At 45.4% G+C, this 19,560-nt stretch overlaps 1 protein-coding gene across 4 annotated transcripts in view; it reads right to left on the bottom strand.

The window, feature by feature from the left end:
* Window positions 1-386: 386 nt before the first annotated feature.
* The window catches only part of LOC147895921 (membrane-anchored ubiquitin-fold protein 3-like), a 35,828-nt gene continuing 16,654 nt past the window's right edge, over window positions 387-19,560 (bottom strand). For 3 of the 4 annotated variants that reach the window (XM_087382949.1, XM_087382948.1, XM_087382947.1), the window contains 2 exons: window positions 8,799-8,969; window positions 387-1,207 (listed from right to left, as the gene is read on the bottom strand). In XM_087382949.1, the coding sequence (XP_087239075.1) occupies window positions 1,155-1,207; window positions 8,799-8,969 (224 nt within the window). In that variant the 3' untranslated portion in view covers window positions 387-1,154. The remainder of the gene's footprint in view (window positions 1,208-8,798; window positions 8,970-19,560) is intronic. The other variant, XM_087382950.1, reaches the window with a different exon arrangement.

Below are 19,560 nucleotides of genomic sequence, written 5' to 3' on the forward strand. Positions count from 1 at the left end.
GATAATTTGCCCCAGCTTCCCCAGGTCACCTTATAGCTGCTGCTGAATTTTCCCCTTTTGAACAAAGCTTCCAATCATCTTCTCTCTTATTTTCCATTATGTGAAGCATTCACTGTATTCGCATCAGTTCTACTCTATTAGAAAGCAGTACGCATGCATTTTTCCAGTTTGATCTTGACAAATGTATTCAATTAAGCAGTTCAACATGTACAGTTCAAATGGTTGTTGTACAACTGTTTTAGACGCACACATCCCATCCAAAAGAGCACCTGCACATGACATACCGAACACAGATACAAACATTTGCATGGATGTATGTCAAGAAACACATCCTACATATTACTGTAGATTCCAACTTCAGAGCGTTAAGACAATTCCGACAGTGCACAAATGAGATCTCATTTATCTATCTCATGAGAAGCTGAAATTCAAACAATCCATCCTCCAATGTCCATAGTAGATTAAACTCAGAAGCCTGCAAAAGGTTCTCTCCCTCTATATTTACGTCCATGTACTCAATGCAGAGTATTTATTTTTCCCATTTAAAACAGATACTATACTACTCCAGAACCACAATTTGGTTCTGCCAATCTTTACAATATACATTAACCTACACCCTTGAACACGTTCATTTTTCCCAGTTCCACATACTAATTCCACACAAGATTTCTGCCTTTCTGTAAATCTTGACAATATGAGATACCTGCACCCTTGTACATAGTTATGACCACACCGAAATGATGCAAGCTCAACGAACATTTCTGTACAAGGTAACCAGCTTCATTTTGCGATCTTGACATATGATGCATGCTTCTTGGTTTCCTACAAGCCATGCTGGCTCATTGTTTCTTTCTGATGCCTGCTATTATCTATATTCTGAACAGCAGAAAAGTTTGTTTCATTCTGCTCACCTCCCCTTCTATTAGATCTGATCAGTGAATAAATGAGGCAACCTCTCGCATGATTGGTCACCCAATGACAATTAAAATTTTGTGCTCTGCACTAATTGACAGACAGCATCCTTAATACCCACCATGTTAATCCAATATACCATCGTTTCAGTAGGGCTAATCCTTATACAACACAGGAAACATAGGAATATGCCAAAACCACAAGAAAGGTGGAATCTTTGCAGTGTTAAGTCAGTTGTCCCGCTAAAGCAAGCAACAACACTTATTTGGATTTGGTGAACCTGGAGGCGGCTTTTCTGAGGGGCAAAACAAGGGAGGGGAAAGAATCAATCTCTCTCTCTCTCTCTCTCTCACTCTCTCTCTATCTCTCTCTCTCTCTCTCGGCAAAACAAGGGAAAGAGAAGAATTGAGAGAGAGAGAGAGAATTCATATTTATATTTATAGCCGGGTGGGGGGATTCCTAATGACGCATATGTTTGGCACCACCTTGTCAGAGGCAATACATTAATGTTGGCAACTTAGTGGAAAGAGAAATGCTGAGCAGCAGGGTTGACCATATCAAGGAGGTAGAGTCATTCATTAGGTGGCTGAGCATCCATTCAGAAAAGGGATCAATCCAATCATCCACAAAGGGGGCATAGCCATTCCTTATATAGACAGCATAGCTGACCTCAATACATCTTTGCACAGGCAAAAATTAACTTATTACATCACCTAGTAGCCAGGAGAGGGGTAATGCCCTTGACTTGGCCTCCTAAGGAGGTTCGAGTACTGGCGATGTGTGGAGAAATTAATAGATAACAACCTGAAAGCTAAACTTTGAAATATTCAAAAAGTGTTTCAAAAAACATTAAACTGAATAATAAATTTTTTTGGCAAGAAACCTGAATAATAATTGAACTAATAATTACTTAAAACATAAACTCGAAAACCTCAATAACAATTGAACCGGTAATCACGTCAAACATAAACTCAAAAACCTTACTGTTTAACTTCAGAAATTACATTAATCCTTACTTGGGTAATGGATCTTAAAAGCACTGATGTCCTATAATCAATTCCTAGGTAGATTTGAAGCTAGCATGAGAAGGCTTAGGCAATGTCCTAGCATTGAGAAGAGTACCAACAATGCAATTGCAGAGTTTACATATAAAGTAAAAGCCAGATGCAAGGAACAAGGGCAATGTTAGAAATGACCCAACAGAGGGTACGCACAGCGGAAGACTGATAGTAATGCCCAAGAGCTCACACAGTGTGGTGTGGGATGTGGAATCACAAACTTCTTAACTTATGTGCATAAAATAGATGTGCAAACTCATCAATAGACAATGAACCAGCCAAATAGAGAAAACACCAAAATAATATATTTCCGTCTAAAACTATGGACACAATACAAAAGAGACGGATCCAGAGTCCCACCAATGGTGTGGTCCTCTGATCTTATCACAAGGTACTCCTATCTGCCAGTTATCTCTAGACTCGAGCCCGCGTGCTCCACCTCGAGCGTCTGTAGACTTTCCGTCTAGTGTGTTCTTCTCCACCTTACTGCCTGTGAATCAGCCTAGGTGGGCAGCCCCTGCCAAGCTTTGTCTACAGCACACAGGTCCCCTTGGTCCTCCTGAATGTAGGCCCCAAGATAGCTGTTCCACTGCTCCAACCTGCTTGTGAATGGCTGCTCCAGAAGATATGATGATCACAACACCTTGCTGCCCTAGAAGACAGCCAAGGTCCAGCCTCTAGGGAACTCAGTCTGCAGCTCACCTTCCACTCTCCTTCACCCCCAGGGTGAGGCCCAAGGGAGTGGCTTCTGGCTGCTCCTACCTACTCCTGAACTTGCTGGATAGTTGGATATGAAATGAGGCCTGAGGCCTCTCCTTTTATAGGCCCTCAAGGGCCCCTTGAAGTAACCGACTGGCAGCCCCTTAGTGGCCGACCACTCTGCTGGGTCCATTGGCCGACCCAGCAGCCCTCCCCATGGGCTCACAGAACTAGGCCCCTTCAGGGCCATTTGCAGGGCCGACCTGCCACGTGGCATTGCGCCACTGGCCAGGGCCCTACTGCCCTAGATTCAGGGCCTTTCGCAGGCCTCACACCTGCCCATAGCCTCTGCCATCTGCCCCGCATCTTTCTTCATGCAGGCACCTTCCTGCTGCAGCATCCTTGCCTCCTGCCAGGCCTATACCAGCCCAGTACAGCCACGTATGCATTCCGTACCTTCCCCGTACTGAAGCGCCATCTGTCCTTGCTGGAAATCCCTCTGCAATCAGGCTGCTGCAGGTCCCTGATGTCCACATGTCTGCCCCGTACATCAAGAGCTCCACGACTTGCCAGGTACCCTTCTTTCTTTGTTTGAGGTGCTGCCCATGTGGTAGCCCCCTCCCTCTTTCTTTTCCTAGGTTCACCCCCCCCATGCTCTCCTCATATGGGGGCTTACAGATGGGGAGGTGACCTTTCAAACAAGCAAGGCTACCTTTAACCTATTAACCACGGACATGAGGAAAAAAAATGAGGACGCATGGCAGCTTGGAGGAGAAGAGCCTACCACGTGTCACAAAGAGGGAGCTCTTGGATGGAGGCTGGGAGAGGGGATGAGGTGGAAAGACAAGAGGCATGCTTTGAGTGGGGAAAAGGTGGAAAGACAAGAGGCAACTTTCGGAAGGAGGAGATAGAAGGTCAATGGAATTGAGGAGATGGAAGTTCAGCTTTGGGAGCTGAAGGAGGAGATGGAAGGTCAATAGAATGAAAGGAGGAGATGGAAGGTCTCAAAGCCATGGGTTAAGACTTACCAAAATTTCAAAAGCCAATCCATTCTGACAATTGACAACACGCATCATGACTAAATAAAATCTTGAAGAGGACGCAAGGTGAACTAATTAGCAATTTAAGAACGGATCAATGCATGTGCCAAAAGCATAGTTACTAGGGAACGGGAACATTCCGAAAATTCGCGTGTCGGAACGGGTACGTTCCGAAGGGGAACGGGGAACGGAAACCGGAACGCCACGTCATACACGACACATCATCATTGGCTTAAAACTATGTTAGAAAATGAAAGAAACTAACATTTTACAGCTTTAAACTTTATATACAAGCTCTAAAATACCCATTTGAAACTTTCAAAGAGCCAAACAAAAAAACCACAAAAAAAATTTGACGTTCCGAGGCCGTTTCGGTCCGGCCTGCTACCTAGAACGGCGTTCCAAACGTTCCAAACGTCGGAACCCCGTTCCCTGGTAACTAGAGCCAAAAGGATCTTTGAGTGTTTAAAACATGCACTTGGCCATTTCTCAATTACTTTTTGGTTTATCCATTTCCTTGATTCTAGCAAATCTTTGCCCGTGCAAAGCACGCGTTCAATACTCGTATTCATGATTTCAGAAAGGGAGCCTTACTCAATTACCGAGTATAAATGGCAAAACCTCTCCCATTAGAGACTTCTCCTAAGAAAATAAAGAGTAATCTTTATTAGAATTGACTTCGGTCAAAGAATGGTGAAGTTGGTGAACCAGGAATAAGTTTTATTGTTTTTACTTTTGCCTTGCATTGGTAAAAAGAGAGCTGTGGAGACGCCCACAAGGGACTAAAAATAGGAACTAGAAAGCATGCATTAGTCAATACTCATATTCTTTCGGCCCCACCCTAAAGGGAGCCTTACTCAATTACCGAGTATAAATGGCAATACCTCTCCCATTAGAGACTTCTCCTAAGAAAATAAAGAGTAATCTTTATTAGAATTGACTTCGGTCAAAGAATGGTGAAGTTGGTGAACCAGGAATAAGTTTTATTGTTTTTACTTTTGCCTTGCATTGGTAAAAAGAGAGCTGTGGGGACGCCCACAAGGGACTAAAAATAGGAACTAGAATGCATGCATTAGTCTAACCTTTAACGGGTTAAAGTGTTGGTTTTTGTTTGTGGCAATGTGTAGGACCAAATGGAGTGCAAAAAGGCTCTAGATTTAAGGGAAAAGTGCAAAAAGCAGGTCCTACAAGGAAAAAAGCACCAAGATGTGGGCACCTACTTTATGGAGGACCCCACAAGGCCAAATCAGCAAAAATTCCATCGCAATTTCCAAGAAAAGCCCCCTAAATCTGGTTTTAGGAAAAGCTTAGCTTTCTAAGAAAAGTATGCCTAATTTAGGCTTAGGAAAAAGCTAAAAGCTAGCCCCATCTTATTAGAAAGGTCTTGCTTTCAAGTTGGACGCTAAGTCTATAAAAAAAGAGCCTCAAAGCTCTAGAACACACACATTGTACTCAGTCCATGCTCTTGTGAGAGCTAGTTGTACAAAGCCTTATTCTATTGCAATAAAGACCTTTGGGGGGTCCAGCCCTTATTTCTCGGCCCTAGTGCTGTGTTTTGCTCCTTACTTCTCTCCCAGCACCCTTATCTTATTGGCGATTCAATTTCCACAGCTCCAGCACATATCTCCAAAAGTGTATGGAATTTCCGGCACCAGGTATCCGGTCCCGGGTAAGGCAATTTTTTGGCTCCACAAGAGTCCCGTGTCGTTTGCGAATTGCTCCACGGTACCGAAGTGAATTGCGATTTTTATCTGGTTTGGGTTACATCATAGTGCAGTTTCAATCTCATGATAGTCACTCACAAGGTTGAAAACCATAAACTCCATCATGCATAGCAGGGACTAGCTACTATGACATCCCCACTGACGTCATCAGCGCCCAACAGTGGGTGTAGACCATAGTATAAAAATATGCTCTCACACATACAAATCCACACACCCACACATACTTGGGCATCCATTTATACAAAGTCTTCGTACTGAGTTTCTGTCAGCACTCCGGAGGTGAAGGGCACACTCAACCATGATGAAGGCTAGCACTAAAGGAGAAGGCTAATCAAAAGGTAGTCCAAAATCTCTTCATTCAAGCTACAACTGCTTGTGAAGTCTAAACATTTTCATTTTAGTCTCTCCCCAACGAGCATCTAAATCTAAATCTAGCTGATAGGGCAACGCATTATTTAAGATAGAAAGAATTATCACAATACCAACAGGCCGCAACTTGGACGAAAACTTCACAAGGTGAAATTTGCATGTCCGCTAATACGGCAGAAGCATATACCTAGATGAATCCATGAACATTCCCAAACTCATCCTCTAAAAACACAACATAGTGCACTTTCAATCTCATGATAGTCACTCACAAGGTTGAAAACCATAAACTCCATCATGCATAGCAGGGACTACACATCCCCACTGACGTCATCAGCGCCCAACAATGGGTGTAGACCATAGTATAAAAATATGCTCTCACACATATAAATCCACACACCCACACATACTTGAGCATCCATTTATACAAAGTCTTCGTACTGAGTTTCTGTCGGCACTCCGGAGGTGAAGGGCACACTCAGCCATGATGAAGGCTAGCACTAAAGGAGAAGGCTAATCAAAAGGTAGTCCGAAATCTCTTCATTCAAGCTACAATTGCTTGTGAAGTCTAAACATTTTCATTTTAGTCTCTCCCCAACGAGCATCTAAATCTAAATCTAGCTAATAGGGCAACGCATTATTTAAGATAGAAAGAATTATCACAATACCAGCAGGCCGCAACTTGGACGAAAACTTCACAAGGTGAAATTTGCATGTCCGCTAATACGACAGAAGCATATACCTAGATGAATCCATGAACATTCCCAAACTCATCCTCTAAAAACACAACATAGTGCACTTTCAATCTCATGATAGTCACTCACAAGGTTGAAAACCATAAACTCCATCGTGCATAGCAGGGACTAGCTACTATGACATCCCTATTGATGTCATCAGCGCCCAACAATGGGTGTAGACCATAGTATAAAAATATGCTCTCACACATACAAATCTACACACCCACACATACTTGAGCATCCATTTATACAAAGTCTTCGTACTAAGTTTCTGTCGGCACTCCGGAGGTGAAGGGCAAACTCAGCCATGATGAAGGCTAGCACTAAAGGAGAAGGCTAATCAAAAGGTAGTCCAAAATCTCTTCATTCAAGCTACAACTGCTTGTGAAGTCTAAACATTTTCATTTTAGTCTCCCCCCAACGAGCATCTAAATCTAAATCTAGCTGATAGGGCAACGCAGACTAAAGCGGCCCAACAAATGGCACTTTTGCAGGTAGGGTCCCAAGACCAAAGGGAGCTGGAAAAGTAATTTCTATTGGAGAGACTCAACATAGGAGAGGAAGTCCCCATTGCTGGTAGCATAGCATTTGTAGTTTGATCTTATGTCACATCAAGGGCTTGAACTAAATCCCTGCATCCAATAGTGAGCAAGTACTCCTTTTTGCCCCTCGAAAGGTACGTGGGCTTGAACAAACAAATGCCCCCTTACTTAGGTCTTGATAATTGATTTCATTTCATTGTTTACATGGAGCTGACACGCGGATCGTGCCGATTATTTGTTAGTAACATTGCCCCATCCACATGCACATTGGGAGCCTCCCATGACAATGAAAACTCAAAAAAGCCTATTAATACTTCATAAGTATGCATATAATCAATCATAGGTTGACAACTTGGGCATGCATCTGTAAGAACTCTGCATAGAAGATATGCCTCTTCACAAGCTACATGTAGCCATTCATACGCATTATGTCTCTTCCAAGGTCCTTGTCATTTATGATTAGCACTTAATAGAAGCTATGGAGCATAGGACAATTTTTAAATTGTTAGACTATGAATGTTAATTGTGATATTTGTATTATTAGGACATATAGATTGACATTGTCAAGAATCAAGATGGCCTATTTTGATGGTCATATATTGACTAAGGTTTTTCAACCTTATGGTCCTAATGGGATATTAAGCCATGGGTGTGGTAAAACGTTTATTATATTGGCCAATTCATAATTAATCATGAATGCACGCATATGCATTAGGCACCTAGGGGGGGGGTATTTGTAGTGCTTAGGAGGATGCATATGGGTCCAAGAAACCTTACTCTCTATAAACTAGTAAAAATGTGCATGAACCCCTCTTCCCTACAGGGTGCCAATCTATGGACAAGTCCCCCTCCACTGGGATGCTGCATACATTTGTAACCGTTTATGGGAGATACATTTGTATCTCACGTGTTGTGCACATACTCACGTGTTGTCTTGTGATTCATGAAGCATGTTGTCTGCACAATAGAAATAAATATGCATAGTGGGCACTCTTCCCCATTTGGAGGGACGATCCAACATCAATCAATGTAATGTGTACAATGTCTAGATTTTCTGCAATCTTTTTATCAGGATGTTATAGTATCACATTTGGTATCAAACTGACTTCTCATACCTCCCCCCCCTGCCCCACAAATCTAATTTAAAGCCTTAACAAACCTCCCATGAGAATAGACTTTAAACCGTTGCTATCCTGAAAATAAAGGAAACTTAACAGGCTCTATTCTCTATTATAGGAAAAACATTCTTGCATGAAACTTGATTTGGGGCTGCATAAAACACATAATAGAAGCGAATGTTGAGTATTAGAGGCAACAAGGAGGGAATTTTGATGCTGTACTATTAGAGTGGCATGCATCGAGCAGGAGTAAGGGGAAGCCCCTCTCACCCAACAACATCTTAGTTTTGCTTAATTTAGGAACTCCTTGGTTTCTTACAGCATTTATTTTAAAGCAGCTCTGTTGCCACAAGCACCAAATTAAGCACCTCTTGAAAGGTATGTCACAATGAATACCCCAAACATCAATAGCAAGTCTAGTCTTAGCCACAAATAAATCCACACTCTATTTCATTTCAGACTATATAGAACAAATTCATACAGGCGAAATGAAATCTATCTTGTTGGAGCTGCAGAGATGACTGAGAATTTCAACTCCTTACAAATATTATAAGCCCATAAAACACTAGTAAACTAGACAGATAAGTGCATTTTCCACTAACCAGGGTTTTTGTCCAATGTTGGAGGATTCACCACCACAAGCATGGTAATGACCCCACCAGGAAGCTCAGCAACAGGCACTCTTGACTCAGCCAGGGTCTTGTTATTCTCCAAAATCTTTCCTGCATTAATCAACTTCATGTCGCTTACTGTCCTTGGACCATTTTCCTTCTCTGAAAAATGTGGCACAATGCAAACACAGCTTATTCCCCTCAAATGTTTTAGAGAGTTTCCCTTTGACCTTCATTAAAATAAATCAACAAGAAAATTTTAATTGTGCCAAACTGTGCATGAAAACTAGAACCATAACAGCTTAAAAGATTAAAAACCAGTCCCTTCACACAGGCCCAAACATAGAAAGTAGATTGTTAAGTGATCTTTTCCTGAATGTATTAGCATCCCTAACATACAAACAATTTCGACTAAGAATCCAAATACGTTGATAATATAAGGCAAAAATGATGCGCCTTCTTACCTTGGTGGAATCTTAGGCTTAGTGCACTGAAATTACTAAACAAGGTCAACCAATCCCCTGCTGCAGGCCTATACTAGGCCCTGGCAGTGCTGTACTTTGCTGTCCTTGCCATGCAGACAGATTTGTTGTCATGCAGTCCTGCTGTCACGCAACCTTTCTGCCCCAATGCTGATGCCGATCCTCCTCCAAACCGGTCCAAAATGTTGCACACCATCCCGCTCAAGGTAATCCTACCTACCCTGTTCTATTAACTACTTGTCCTCAAATGGGGGTTCACACTTGGATTAGTGACCTTTCTAACACCTTGTAGCATGCGGGGACTAGCTGTTAGAAATTACCCAACAGAGGGTATGCACAGCAAAAGACTTATCATAATGCCCAGGAGCTCACACAGTGTGCGTGTGGGATGTGGAATCACAAACTTCTTTACTTAATGTGCATCACATAGATGTGCAGACTCATCAATAGACGATGAATCAGCCAGATAGAGAAACCAACCAAATATATTTCCATCCAAAACTATGGACACAATACAAAATAGATAGATCCAGAGTCCCACCAATGGTGTGGTCCTCTGATCTTACCACAAGGTACTTCTCCTATCTGCTGGCTATCTCTAGACTCGAGCCCACGTGCTCCACCTCGAGCATAAGTAGACTTTCCGTCCAGTGTTCTTCTCCACCTTACTGCCTGTGAATCAGCCTAGGTGGGCAGCCCCTGCCAAGCTTTGTCTGCAGCACACAGGTCCCTGTTCCACTGCTCCAACCTGCTTGTGAATGGCTGCTCCAGAAGGTATGATGATCTCAGCACCTTGCTGCCCTAGAAGACAGCCAAGGTCCAGCCTCTCCCTAGAGCTAAGTCTGCAGCACCTGTTGCACTCTCTCACCTCCTGTAGATAGACCCAGAGAGTAGGCTTCCTGCTGCTCCTTTCTGCCCTGGAACTGCTGGCTGCTGGATATGGAAATGAGGCAAGTGCCTCTGCTTTTATAGGCCCTAAGGCCTGTCATAAAACCGACCAGTCAGGCTGCCTATGGCCAACCCAAACAGGCCGACCAGGCCCTGACCTGGACTGTATATAAACACCCCTTTGGGGCTCTCTTTTCTAGGGCCTTTGGCCCACACTTCCATGCAAGGGCTGAGCCCTTGGCCAGCCCTAGATAGGGCCTGGTTGGCTGGCTTTGCCCAGCCCAACCAGCCCTCCATATGGGCTGCCATGTGCTGCTCTATCCCCCACCATGTCAGTGACTTTCTGTCCTGCTGGTTCTGCCCTCTGCCAGGTTCTTCTCCAGCGCCGTACAGTTCCGTACACTGCTGATGTCATCGTGCCTTTTACCTAGGACACCCCACCAACCATGAATGCTCTAGATCTGTCCCAGATCCACACATCCAGGTAATCTCTCTTTGGGCATACCCTACCCTAGGTCTCCCTCCCCCACGCTCTCCTCATTTGGGGGCTTACAGATGGGGAGGTGACCTTTCCAACACCCCCTCTCACCGACACATCTCAGCCCAATGCCAACACGTCGATGACGATGCTCCAGTAACTCCCTGATCGTAGTCCTCTAGAACTTTTCCGTGTCAAAATATTTTCTTGGCTTTTCATCCAGTGGCTCCAACTCCACCAGGTCTGGTTCCGCTTCCGCACACCATCCTGGTACACAAGTCAATCTTTGGTAGCACCTCTTGGCACCACCTCCTTCAGTCACGTTCCCGCCTTCGAACTCAAGCAACCCAGCCTCTATGATCTTCCAATTGTCCCCCTCATAACGAGTGAACAACCTGGAGTCTTCCAGGCACCATGCTCTGAGGGTCTGTTTCAACCCGTCCTTCCTTTGGCAAGGTCTGCAACAAAAGTACATCTCCAGATAACCTGGACCGCGAACTTTAAATGCACCTGAGTGAACCTGAGTCACCCTCCTTCTCGCAAGGGCGCAATCCTCCAGTCGTGTAAGTCGATTCCCAAGAGCTTCTGAATCAAGGTCGTCCTTCAGCAAGGTCCCACACCAGTGAGCCTCCTACTTGGGCTCTGATACCATGTTAAAAATTACCCAACAAAGGGTACGCACAGCAGAAGACTTATAGTAATGCCCAGGAGCTCACACAGTGTGCGTGTGGGATGTGGAATCACAAACTTCTTTACTTAATGTGCATCACATAGATGTGCAGACTCATCACTAGACGATGAATCAGCCAGATAGAGAAACCACCAAAACATATTTCCATCCAAAACTATGGACACAATACAAAATAGATAGATCCAGAGTCCCACCAATGGTGTGGTCCTCTGATCTTACCACAAGGTACTTCTCCTATCTGCTGGCTATCTCTAGACTCGAGCCCGTGTGCTCCACCTCGAGCGTAAGTAGACTTTCCGTCCAGTGTTCTTCTCCACCTTACTGCCTGTGAATCAGCCTAGGTGGGCAGCCCTTGCCAAGCTTTGTCTGCAGCACACAGGTCCCTGTTCCACTGCTCCAACCTGCTTGTGAATGGCTGCTCCAGAAGGTATAATGATCTCAGCACCTTGCTGCCCTAGAAGACAGCCAAGGTCCAGCCTCTCCCTAGAGCTAAGTCTGCAACACCTGTTGCACTCTCTCACCTCCTAAAGATAGGCCCAGAGAGTAGGCTTCTTGCTGCTCCTTTCTGCCCTGGAACTGCTGGCTGCTGGATATGGAAATGAGGCAAGTGCCTCTGCTTTTATAGGCCCTAAGGCCTGTCATAAAACCAACCAGTCAGGCTGCCTATGGCTGACCCAAACAGGCCGACCAGGCCCTGACCTGGACTGTATATAAACGCCCCTTTGGGGCTCTCTTTTCTAGGGCCTTTGGCCCACACTTCCATGCAAGGGCTGAGCCCTTGGCCAGCCCTAGATAGGGCCTGGATGGCTAGCTTTGCCCAGCCCAACCAGCCCTCCATATGGGCTGCCATGTGCTGCTCCATCCCCCGCCATGTCAGTGCCTTTCTGTCCTGCTAGTCCTGCCCTCTGCCAAGCTCTTCTCCAGCGCCGTACAGTTCCGTACACTGCTGATGTCACCGCGCCTTTTACCTAGGACACCCCGCCAACCATGAATGCTCTAGATCTGTCCCAGATCCATTCATCCAGGTAATCTCTCTTTGGGCACATCCTGCCCTAGGTCTCCCTCCCCCACGCTCTCCTCATTTGGGGGCTTACAGATGGGGAGGTGACCTTTCCAACACCCCCTCTCACCGACAGATTTTCGCCCAATGCCAACACGTCGATGACGATGCTCCAGTAACTCCCTGGTCGTAGTCCTCTGGAACTTTTCGGTGTCAAAATATTTGCCTGGCTTTTCATCCAGTGGCTCCTGCTCCACCAGGTCTGGTCTGCTTCCGCACACCATCCTGGTACACAAGTCCATCTTTGGTAGCACCTCCTAGCACCACCTCCTTCAGTCACGTTCCCGCCTTCGAACTCGAACAACCCAACCTTTATGATCTTCCAATTGTCCCCCTCATAATGAGTGAAGAACTTGGAGTCTTCCAGGCACCATGCTCTGAGGGTCTGTTTCAACCCGTCCTTCCTTTGGCAAGGTTTGCAACAAAAGTACATCTCCAGATAACCTGGACCGGAACTTTAAACTCACCTAACTAAACCTGAGTCACCCTCTTTCTCGCAAGGGCACAATCCTCCAGTCGTGGAAGTCAATTCCCAAGAGCTTCTGAATCAAGATCGTCCTTCAACAAGGTCCCTGCCTTCAGGCTCCCACACCTGTGAGCCTCCTACTTGGGCTCTGATACCATGTTAGAAATTACCCAACAGAGGGTACGCATAGCAAAAGACTTATAGTAATGCCCAGGAGCTCAATAGTGTGCGTGTGGGATGTGAAATCACAAACTTCTTTACTTAATGTGCATCACATAGATGTGCAGACTCATCAATAGACGATGAATCAGCCAGATAGAGAAACCACCAAAATAGATTTCCGTCCAAAACTATGGACACAATACAAAACAGATAGATCCAGAGTCCCATATCCCCTCATGAACAGGTGCACCTATTCCAAGGGTCACACCCCTTCGAATAGGCATACCTCCTAGGCCCAAGTACCTACAAAAGGGAACCTAGAGGGGTAAAAAGGGATAAAAATTAAACCCATCCCCTAACCCTAGGTTACCCTAACTACCCTAGGGTTAACTTAACCCCCAAATTAATTTGGGGCAAATAACCCTTAGGCAGCCCAACGAATCGTTGTACCATTCCAGCCAAAACAAGAAAACTGCAACGTACGAATCCGGACAGCCAGCTTGCGCAAGAATTACGTCAGCCGTACGGCCGTACCTTCCAACGTCATTCTCGATCTGCGCCCCTTTCTCGCAACCAGCCGTACACAGCGCCATTCATTCCATGCGATTTGTGGTGCAGGCAGTCCGTACAGGCCGTACAGCCTGCCGTACAGGCCGTACAGGCCGTACAGGCTGTACAGGCCGTACAGGCTGTACAAGCCTGGCCCGTACACACCGTACGGACAGTTCAGTCCATTCCTACGCTGCCCAGCCCTGCTTCGACATTCTGCGCTGCCAGTCCCTGTTCCTGCCAGCCCTTGCCTCGCCTTTTTTGCTGACAGTCCACTCCTTATTTGCAGCCCTGCATACCAGATTTCCTGACAGTCTGCTGCCCTCTCCTTGTTTCGCCATTTACACCCTGCCAATTCAGCACCAGTTGCCACATTTCTCGCAATGAAGACAGCCCGTTGACAGCCCGGACCAGCCCAGCCTCGAGCACTCCTCGCAAAACACTGCAACATGGACCTCCGGACAACGATTTGCAGCCTTCTTCTACGCAATCATTTGGCAGATTAAAGTATTGCCAGGTGGAGTCTTTCCAATTTGCTTTTTCAGGATTCTTTTAACAAATTACAGCAAATGAAAGAATCCATATTAAAGCATGGAAACCCCTGGTAATTCACCCGGCCATTCAAGGACACATCAGGCACCTGCTACTACACAATATCGTGTTCAAATTGCACAGCCAGCCCATTTTGGAGCCTTTGCATCTTGGGTCTTCTGTGTCACGTGCCCTCCGAGTGACTTGGATCACATCCTCTACCTTCTGCGTGAGGCGCCTCAATTACATTATTTCCTCAGCACAGTACAGGTTGTGTTCCACGAGACACGAAGATATCCGGAACACGATATTCCTCAGGAGTTTGCTGTTCATTTTTGGAGAGAGTTCTACCCTTCACCTTCGGCATCCCCAGGGTACTCTCCACCTCCTTCAGCTCCCCGATATCCTCCTCTACAGGGTGTAACTTCTCCCAGTCAGTATTTACATCCTGAAGGCACTCCCTCTCCTGGATATCCTCCTCTTCCGACAGCAGCTCCTTACCCTTTTTCAGATCCGTGGACTCTGCTACCTACCCCTGTCTTATCACGAGCAGTAACACCTTTCTCAGAATCTCCAGTGTTACCTCCGACAGGACCTCCCTTACCAGATTTCCACGGGTGGTTTCATCCTGCCTCGCCTGCCCCCTCCAATATGAGCAACCTCAGGGAGCAGCCCGAATCCTCTTTCAGGGATGGTACAAACTAGAGCGCAAGTTCGCGCCTCTCTCACAGGGATTTCCGACATGTCGCACCGCTCGCGTGAAGCCTCTCCCGAGATTAAAGAATCAAGTCCCAAAAAGACCCTTGAAGGCAACACCCAAAGTGAATCTCTATTGCAACTTCAAATATCTCAGCTTCAGGACAGCATCTCCGACCTGGTTCAAAAAGTTCAACAACTCCAAGATTCTCGAAGTCCAGCACATACAGAGGACGACGTGACGCAACCCGACGACGATGCGGATTCTTTCCCCCCCGAGGTAGAAAATACTGAACTGCGTACTCTCTATCGATTACTTCAAGCTTCCAAAACAAAACGACTTGACGTCAAACTTCCGGAAGCCTACACTGGTCAACGTAATCGCCGAACTGTTGACCAATGGCTCGCCAAAATGCGCATGTATTTTGACACTGTTGACCTCACGGAAGGCAAAAAGATCGCCTTGGCAGCCTCCCTCCTGAAGGATACAGCATTTCTATGGTAGCAAAGACGCTTAAAGGACGGAAAAAGTGTGTTAACTTGGGAACGTTTTGAACACGTGCTCCGTAAGCAGTTTGTACCTGCCAATGCGGACTTCCAAGCACGATCAAAACTTCGACAGTTGGAGCAAACGGGTTCCCTGTCTTCTTATATCTCTCAGTTCACCACATTGGTGCTACAGATTGATGGTTTAACTGAGGATGATCGCCTTCATGCTTTCATCTCAGGCCTACAACCCTCGTTACGCATTGATGTTCTTAAAGCCAATATCACCACCACAGATGGCGCTATTGCTTACGCAGAGCGCATTACAGATTTCCTAAACACAGGGAAGCAGAGTGCTAATCGCACACAGAACTCTCCTATGGCCAAAGGTAGGTTTCGCAAAAACTTCGGTAATCAAGGTCAGCGACAGTCTCAAGATCCCCAGAAGCCTCAGAAATCATTTGCTGGATTCCAACAGAAGCACTCCCCCAAGGATCGTGTTTCTTCTTCTTCACAAAGTCATTATCGACAGCCCCAACATAAAGGTGCGGCCACTGACAAGAAGAATAACTCCAGCTCAAAAGGACTTTGTACCATCTGTACAGGCGACCATAGATGGTTCGATTGTCCCAAGCGACCAAAGCAAAATTCTAATATGGAACCTAGCACTTCCCCAAAAGAAGATGCTACCTCAGCACAAGACAAGAAAGGCAAAGCTGTTCGAATGGCGAATACTATCCACCTGAGCCTTGCCAGCAACCCCGAACCTTCCCTGGCCACTCAAGTACTTTGTATTCAAGGATCGATTCGTGGAACAACGGTCACCATCCTCATCGACAGTGGCTGTTCTCATAATTTCCTAGACAGTTCTGTGGTCGATAAACTTCAGTTGACCACCAGTCCTAGCCTCATGGACTATCAGATTGAACTCGCAAATGGAACAACTTTCTTGTGCAACACCAGGATTAAAAACTTGTCTTTTCACATCCAACATTATACGGACAAGTTGAACTTCGACATTATGCCTCTTTCTCGGTACGATGTCATACTCGGACAACAATGGCTCTACGACTATGATCCATCAATCAGTTTTCGCAGCCATACTATCCAGTTTGTCCACCAGGGAAAACTTATTGAGCTAACTGGTTCTAGGGATTCTCCTTCAACCCCAGTTGCCTCTGCCCTACAAGTAAAGAAGTGGGTTCGTAAATGCCAAGCAAAGACTTCACTTCTGTTGGTTACGGCAGTCGAGGAGACACCAACAAAGGATCCTCCTGAATACCTCAACCAACCTTTTTTCCAGCCTTACCTGGATCTTTTTCCACAGGAATTGCCAAAGCAGTTACCACCTCGACGACCAGTGGATCACCCAATCGAACTTATTCCCGGCAGTAATCCACCGTCGAAACCTCCTTATCGGGTTTCTCACACTCAAAATGAAGAAATCCAAAGACAGGTCACCGAGCTACTCGACAAAGGTCACATTCGGCCCAGTCGCAGCCCTTTCGGATCTCCTGTATTACTTGTGGAAAAAAAGAACAAGTCTATGCGCCTCTGCATCGACTACCGAGCCCTCAACAAGCTCACTATCAAAAACAAGTATCCATTGCCTCGCATTGATGACCTTTTCGATCAACTTCTACATGCAACACACTTCTCCAAGATTGATCTTCGTCCAGGTTATCATCAAATTCGTATACGAGAAGGCGATGAGTACAAGACAGCTTTTCGAACAAAGTATGGACACTATGAATGTTTGGTCATGCCTTTTGGGTTAAACAATGCCCCGGCCACATTCATGACATTAATGAACGACATCTTCAGGCCTTTCCTCGATAAGTTCGTCATCGTTTACCTCGATGACATCCTCGTTTTCAGCAGATCCCTACATGAGCACAAACAACATCTTCACCAAGTTTTTGAAGTTCTCCGCACAAATTCTCTCTACATCAACATTGAGAAGAGTGAGTTCTTCAAGACCCAACTTGAATATTTGGGACATGTTATTTCAGCTCAAGGTATCTCTGTGGATCCCAAGAAGGTCGAGGTAATCCGAAACTGGCCTACTCCTAAGAATGTTCATGATGTCCGCTCTTTTCTCGGATTGGCAAACTTCTACCATACAAAGGTCTATCAGTTTTCCGAAATCGCAGCTCCTATGTCCGAATTATTGAAAAGCACAGCAATTTTTCAGTGGCTTCCCGAAACAGAGTATAGTTTCCAACAACTCAAGCAAGCACTCATTACCACACCAGTTATGGCTATTGCTGACCCAAATCTTCCATTTGAGGTCATGACCGACGCTTCCGACATCGCTACAGGAGCAGTCTTGATGCAAGAAGGCAGAGTTATTGCTTTTGACAGCCATAAACATTCTGATATCCAAACCCGATATCCGGTTTATGATAAGGAGTTTCTTGCTGTTGTACATGCTTATCGCTCTTGGATGGGTGCCGACTCTGTGGTCAAGACAGACCATCACTCTCTCAAGTATATTTTTACTCAGCCAGTCATGAACGCTCGACAAGCACGCTGGGTTGAGTTTCTGGCCAACTTTCACATGACCATTGAGTACCTACCAGGACTACGCAATGTAGTTGCAGATGCTCTCAGCAGGTTACCTCTAGCATCAGCCATGGTAATCTCTACATTACCTGTGGATGTTCCGAATTCATTCAAAGGAAAGTATTTCAATGATAAAGACTTCGGCACCGCAGTACAGGTTCTTTCCAAAGATCAACCTTCGACTTCCGAACAAAAGATTTTCTCATCCTATTCTTATACGGACGACCTTCTGTATTATCAAGATCGCGTCTGTGTACCACATGACAAGGATGTTCGACGTCTTTTGTTAAAAGAGCATCATGTAGTTCCTTATGCTGCCCATCCAGGCATCAATAAGACTTATCGGTTACTCAGTGCAACATACTACTGGCCTCAGATGAAAAGAGATGTCATCAACATGGTTACATCTTGTTTATCATGTCAACAAATGAAAGCAAGTCGACGACTTCCAACAGGACTTCTTCAGCCTCTTCCAGTTCCAACTGAAAGGTGGGAAAGTATTTCCATGGATTTCATTACAACACTACCACGATCCTCTAGAGGTAATACTCAGATTATGGTAATTGTTGATCGCTTGTCCAAAATGGCACACTTTGTTGCTTGCAAAAGCAGTGCACAGGCCCCGGACATAGCCAAACTTTTCATACAACACATCTTCCGACACCATGGATTACCCAAGAATATCATATCCGACAAAGATCCTAAGTTTACCAGTCACTTTTGGATTTCCCTGTTCGAATCTTTGGGTACTACTCTACTGTTCAGCTCAGCCTACCACCCAGAATCAGATGGACAGACTGAAAGAGTCAACCAAGTTCTGGAAGAAATGCTTCAACATTATGTTCAGTCACGCCTCGCAGCCTGGGAAGAGTATCTACCACTCCTTGAGTTTGCTTATAATAACTCTTTCCATAGTGCCATCAGCATGACTCCGTTCCAAGCAGCTTATGGACACACTCCGATTGTACCAACAAATTTTGTACTTCAACATCGCGTGGCCCTAGCTGAGCAATTAGTTCAAGAAATGCAAGACATTCTACTGCAAGTCAGGGATCATATGCGAAAAGCGCAAGAGCGGTATCAACGGTCTGCCAACAAACATAGACGTCACCTGGAATTTAACACTGGTGATATGGTGCTATTATTTGTAGCCCCACATCGCTATAAGACGGTTAAGTCTGTGTTTCCTAAGTTGCGACCCAGATACTATGGACCTTTCCGGATCGTCAAGAAAAATTCACCTTTAAGTTATAAATTGGAATTACCACCATCATGGGGTAAAATCCATCCAACATTTCATATTTCTTGGCTAAAGACGTACATTCCAGGCGATGAAGCAGTTCCTCCTGCAGGTGATTATGTCCCAGAAATCGAAGACGATTATGTTCTCCTTATTCCTGAGCGTATTCTGGACCATCGACAGCGAGAGACTCGACATCGACTTATCACGGAATTCCTTGTTCTTTGGCGAGATCTGGACGACTCCGACGCTACTTGGCAGTCTGATGAAGACTTACAGCATTACCCTGATCTTTTACAGCAGTATTTTCAGAATCTACCATGATATTTTCTACAACGGTTCATTATCTCCACCAGGGTCTTCTTTTGAGTGGGAGGGGATGTCACGATCTGTGACGTATTCCTTTCTCTTTCTAGACTTATGGATGGTTTAATGAATGGACACTTGTCGAAGGGTATG

This window comes from Dipteris shenzhenensis, chromosome 12, assembly GCF_047967505.1.
Source record: "Dipteris shenzhenensis isolate YYH24624 ecotype China chromosome 12, Dip_SZ_1.0, whole genome shotgun sequence".
Taxonomy (NCBI): Eukaryota; Viridiplantae; Streptophyta; class Polypodiopsida; order Gleicheniales; family Dipteridaceae; genus Dipteris; species Dipteris shenzhenensis.